This window comes from Protopterus annectens, chromosome 11.part0 (assembly GCF_019279795.1).
Source record: "Protopterus annectens isolate FY-2018-M chromosome 11.part0, PAN1.0, whole genome shotgun sequence".
NCBI classification, from domain to species: domain Eukaryota; kingdom Metazoa; phylum Chordata; order Ceratodontiformes; family Protopteridae; genus Protopterus; species Protopterus annectens.
Window position 1 is genome coordinate 1,493,587,475 of NC_056745.1, and position 6,000 is coordinate 1,493,593,474.

At 39.4% G+C, this 6,000-nt stretch overlaps 1 protein-coding gene across 1 annotated transcript in view; it reads left to right on the forward strand.

The window, feature by feature from the left end:
* PLXNB2 (plexin B2) overlaps positions 1 to 6,000 on the forward strand; it is a gene marked incomplete in the record, with an annotated part of 671,705 nt that overhangs the window by 627,063 nt on the left and 38,642 nt on the right. Inside the window, 1 exon segment of the mRNA XM_044087338.1 lies at positions 5,172 to 5,236. Coding sequence (XP_043943273.1) covers positions 5,172 to 5,236 — 65 coding nt within the window.

Below are 6,000 nucleotides of genomic sequence, written 5' to 3' on the forward strand. Positions count from 1 at the left end.
TAGTAGGCATCAAAGTTGCATGGGATAATCCAAATATAGTAGCCCCAGTCTGTATTAAGAACTAATGTGTCCTTTAGTCTCACAGAGATTTGGATTTCTGGTAAGAGGCTCTTAAAGCAGATACTTAGGCTGCAGCATACGTGTTTGTGTATGTGTGTCTATAGACGTGCATGCGCTAGCACACCCGCGCACACACTCAGTCTTGCTGCTTTTTTCTTAAGGCCACTTAACTTCCTGCCTTTATGGTGGATTTCCACAGAGCTGTGTTGGATGACATGCACCAGATTATCCAGCTGTACATAGATTTGTGAGCATATTGTCATAGCTGGTAGTGCCGTCTGCAGTTGTCTCAAGGACATCATATTGTCCTAGCTGGTAGTGCCGTCTGTAATTGTCTCAAGGACATCACATTGTCCTAGCTGGTAGTGCAGTCTGTAATTGTCTCAAGGACATCATATTGTTCTAGCTGGTAGTGCCGTCTGCAATTGTCACAAGGACATCATATTGTTTTAGCTGGAAGTGCTGTCTGTAGTTGTCTCAAGGACATCATATTTGTCGTAGCTGGTAGTGCCATCTGTAATTGTCTCAAGGACATCATATTGTCCTAGCTGGTAGTACCATCTGTAATTGCTTCAAGGACATCATATTGTCCTAGCTAGTGTCTGTAATTGTCCTTAAGATATTTCAAGACATGCTATTGAGATGCAGTGGGTAGAAAATCTGCTTGTGGACATACTTGGCTCTGTTTCACCAAATTTGCTGAGGACATCAGAAAGACCTTCATTAATGTCCCTTTAAAGAACCAATTTTATTTGGGCTCAAAGTGAAGATGCACTTGAGTCAGTTTTCATTGCCCCTTCTCCAATGATTTACAAGAGCCCTCATCAAATATGGTAAAAATTTGGGCAAGAGCCACAGAAACAACAAGGATCTGAAAAGACCTTGATTGCCAAGGGTGCTTTTCAAGGAGATTAGAACCAGAATTAGGAGTTCCTCACAGACTTCAGGAACCTGTGCTCAGCAGCATCGAGGCTGTCCCTGACTACTTCAATCTGTAGGCAGTTGAAAGTCACCTGTCTGTCATCTTACAAGTTGAAAACCAAGGACACATGGGTAAAGGCAGTTCTGTTTAGGTGTTGCAAAATACTATGTCTGAAAACTCGTCCCATTGTCCTTTCCTTTTATGGACATATCGCCCTGTCAAATACAAGTTATCAAGAAAGAAGTCTTGAACCTTTTACTGAAAAGGACCATCAAAGAGGTTTCACTTGACTGGAAATGGTTATCATATTTCCTGACAATCCTTTTAGTGACAAATGACCTCAGGTTCAGATTAGATCACAGTAACTTTGTGTGCCTGTTCTCAAAGGAACCCCTTACATTGTTTCACTGCAGTCTGTCTTTCCTTCTATCAAGAGATTAGATGAGCTGTTTAGACCTACAGGACGCCTGTCTTTCCATAAAGATTGCAAAGGTGTCTGGGAGGTTTCTGCACTTCTGAATCAGTGGAAGTCACTACAGGTTGGTAGGATTTTGCACTTTTTTCTCTCCTCAACTTCAATGGCATTTGCAATACACATGCCCATGGGGACAGCTAAGCAGAGTAGGGAGCCATGATGTTCTCTCTAGCTTCTATCTGTCCCATCCCTTGCAGGTCTGGTGTCTGTGAGGATGTCTCTGATCATGTTGATTGCAATCTCTTGGACTAATGATAAGTGCAGAAATGTCACAGCTGCAACCTGTTCAGGTAACTACATTTATAGGCTGTAGCCTAGGTACCAGCTCATTCATGTCAAGAATCCCTATGCAGACTAGTCTTTTCAGGCCAAAGTATCATTCCTTCTCTCTCTGGCAAAAACCACAACAGATGTATGGCTCTTGATACTGGGTTTCATGGAAGTGGTTATACCTTTGATTCCTAATGTGATATGCTGCAAATTCTTAACTGGACTGATCAAGTCCTTTCGTCTCAGGATGTGGACCATTTATCTGATCAGATTTGAAGCTCTCAGGCATACAGGTACCAACTACTGTGAGGGACAGATCGGGACCATTTCTGTAAATTAGTCCTTTTTCATCTACCCACATCATTAGTCACAGTCACAACAGACAAACTAGTCATATGTTGGAGTAGGGGAGTTATTTCTGTGGTGTGGGGGGGTGCAATCCAGGATATCTGGACATTTTTGGAAATGTCTCCACTTATAAATTTACTAGGTATATCCTGCAAACATTTCTGGATTACCTCCTGAAGAAAGTCACTGCCATACAGTTGGAAAACATGGTAGCAGTATGGTATGTTGACAAACAAGGTGGGATGCTGTTGTACCCCCCATTCTGGGGGACTTTGAGCATTTGGGAATGGGCCATGACAAGCAATCATTTTATGGCTACAGATCACATCTTGAGGGAGTCACTTTTCCTGGTAGACAAACTAAACAGATGCTTCTGAGGTGTGAGTTGTCCGTCAGCTCTTGAGCACGCCAAGGGGTCTTATGGAGAAGGGATATTCCCATGCTGGGACCTGTTTGTCTCCTCCAACTACACCTACAGTACTTTCAGTACAGTATGTATTTTATGCTCAGTATGCATTTTATGCTCAGTATGCATCTTATGCTCAGTATGCATCGTATGCTCAGTATGTATTTTATGCTCAGTGTGTATTTTATGCTCAGTATGTATTTCATGCTCAGTGTGTATTTCATGCTCAGTGTGTATTTTATGCTCAGTATGTATTTTATGCTCAGTATGTATTTTATGCTCCGTGTGCATTTTATGCTCAGTGTGCATTTTATGCTCAGTATATATTTTATGCTCAGTGTGTATTTTATGCTCAGTGTGTATTTTATGCTCAGTGTGTATTTTATATTCGGTATGTATTTTTTCTCCATTCCTACACTGAGCATCTCCTCATTCCTGAGAAATACTGCAGCCCATAAATGGCCAGCTGGACGACTCTGTCCTCGTCCGTTTCCTGTGATAGTGACATTTATATCTAAAAGGTAAAACTGCAAAGCTGGTTTTGCTTGCTGCTGTCTAATCTACTGGAGAAGCATCTGTTCTTGAAACCGTCAAAAATTTTGCTGACACAACCATATGCAAACCTTACCCAGATATCTATTTTCGGCCCTTTACTAGATGACCTCCCTAACTACTGTACTGGACAATAATTCCTCCTTTACTTAACAGGCAGTTAGGATTCATTCAGCTTTCCAGAAGCTCAGTACAACAAAAAAAAAAAAAAAAACACTAGTGAATAAGACAAGGTTTTCCCCCCATTTGAGCCACTGCAAAGAGATTATATCCATTCTTGGTACCTATCCCAGCAGTTCTAAACTACCCTGCCCGTTATTTTAACAAAGGCCTATGTTCATTCATTACAATCCACTTGAACCTAGCTGTAAATTCATGAAGGGTTTCATTCTAATTTTTTAGTACATCTTTAACAGTATGCAGTCCTTTCTTAAAGGTATACATTTGGACCTCTGCTAAGGGATGCAGCATCTACCAAACTTTCATGTATATCTATATTTACGGGTAACAGGAATGTTTCTTGCTTTATTTAGAAAGAAGTGACAGTGGTTGCCCTTGAGCTGGTCTCTTCTGCAGATATAGAGTATTTAACCTGGAAATACTTTACATGGTGGCACTTCAGCCAGGGGAGTGCCAGAATTAAAGTTCTTCTGTAGACGTTCTGTGTCTAGTGCACCATGCCTAATATCACTGACCCAAATCTTGCGCAATGCATCCAGGTACCTATTTTATTACTGTCCTGCTCTGCTCAGATTCTGTGAAGTACTTGTTTCATTCCATTGATGTACATTGTCAACTAAGATGCTATGAGGGTAGAAAAGGTTTGCCACTTTTTGTATCCTTTTTTAGTAGGAAAATAAGCTATAAATTATGAAAAAATCACACTTGCCAAATGCCTAGTCTTTATCTTTTCTCCAAATGTTTTGTGTTTGTAATACCATGACAGGAATGAACCCATTCCTGAGTTAGGTATGACTAAAGTTAATGAAATTTATGGATGGCTAATTGCATCAAGTGTTGTTACTTGAACTATAACAAGCCCTTATTATCAGTCCCTAAAATGCACTCGGAGAGCTACCTCTGGAATATTTTCACAAATGCAGCCATTGGTAGTTGTGCCATGGTCCTGTCTTCTAACTTTAGAAACTTTGCCAAGCATTGCTATCTGGGGCTCATTTCCAAGTCCAGATTATCAGGGTACAGTCCCACAGGGAAACCATCCGCTTATGCTAGCTTGGGAGTGCTTTCTTAAAAGTTACTGAGGATGGATGTTCTCTTTTTACCATAATGATAAATTGGGAAAAGTATGTCTTCTTGGTAACACATCTATATCATATTATCATACGATGTAAATAGAGAACTATATTTAATTGTACCGATAATATCGAAACAAAGTATCAAACAAACGGAAACACAAATTTAAGTGGGGGGCTTCTCCCCCTACACCCCCTCTACTTAAATATACCAACTCTGAAATCGCACCGTAGTGGAGGAAATGTCAAATTCCCGAAGACGGCCCACCAAATTTTTTCCCTGGAAAAAAATTTGATGTTCCTTGACTTTGCTATCTTGCCATTTCTGCAGTATCAAATCGACTAAATAGCATTCACTGTTTAGTCCATTCGATAGCGTCATATAGACCCTTGGTAACATTTCCATCCACCTTTCCCCACCTTAGCTGTCAGTCTTTACTATTTAGCTTCACACAGCTAACTTCAGATCTTAAGAGGATTAGCACTGTGGTGTATTATGGGATACAGGGACGGTGTTTAGCAAGAGTAGTGTTTGTTTGCCAAGTGGTCCTAATGGCTGTGACCTTAGTACTGTCAGTTACCAAGGATGGACCTGCATTTACAGATGTATCATTAGGCAAGTAACAAAGTAACAAACCTTTTGTTTATGGGGAATTCCCTCAGAGTTGTACTTTTTGCTGCTGTTTAACTCGATCAGCAAACAATGCTGGAGTCTCACTTAGGAAGGAATCAGTAGCGTCACTGGTAATAAAGTAACCAGCATACCTCTTCAGACTATTTGTTCTTTTATTTTGGAATGTGCTTATTCCTTAGAAAATCATGGTCATATATGCATTCAGAATTTAATATTCATGGATATTTAAAAGCAGTCTGTGTATTTTTCAGGATTCTCCGAGCAACAAATTACTTTATGCAAAAGAGATATCAGCATATAAGAAGATGGTGGAAGAGTGAGTACAAAGATTATTCACAATTATGCATTATTTGTTATTATTCACAAGTATGCATTATTAAGTATTCACAAGTGTGCATTATTATTTATTACTTATATGCATACATTATTTATTATTTACAACTTTGCATTATTTATTTATTATTATCCACAGTTATGCATTATTGACAAGTTTGCATTTATTTATTATCCACAGTTGTTGTTGTATCTTTCTGTTTTCCCCGGTTAGGGGTCGCCACAGCGGAACTCCGGTCCGCTATTGATTGGCAGTAGATTTTTACGTACCGAGTTGCCAGCCCTGACGCACAACCTTCAACGAAGGCACACCCATTCACGCATGTCTCCACACAGAAGATGCTCTAGCTGAGAATCGAACAGGACAAAGTCTTACTGTGAGGCGACAACACTACCACAGCACTTATTCCACAGTTATGCATTATTTCTTTTTATCCACAATTGTGCATTTAGTGTTATTCACAAGTATTCATTTATTAATTATTCACAAGTAATGCATTTATTTATTATTCACAAGTATTTATTGTTGTCATTTATTATTATTCACAAGTATGCATTATTTGTTTAGATTTTGCTAACCAGGTTGACCTTACTCAGCAGTGTGCATTTACAAACAGGACCTAGTGAGAAACACTCCCAAAATATGAAAAGAAAAGAAAATCTCTAACAAGAACTAACAAAAAAACAGCACAATTAAAAAATTAATATTACTTATTCATGTACAGTCCATCCAGCCATAACCCCTTT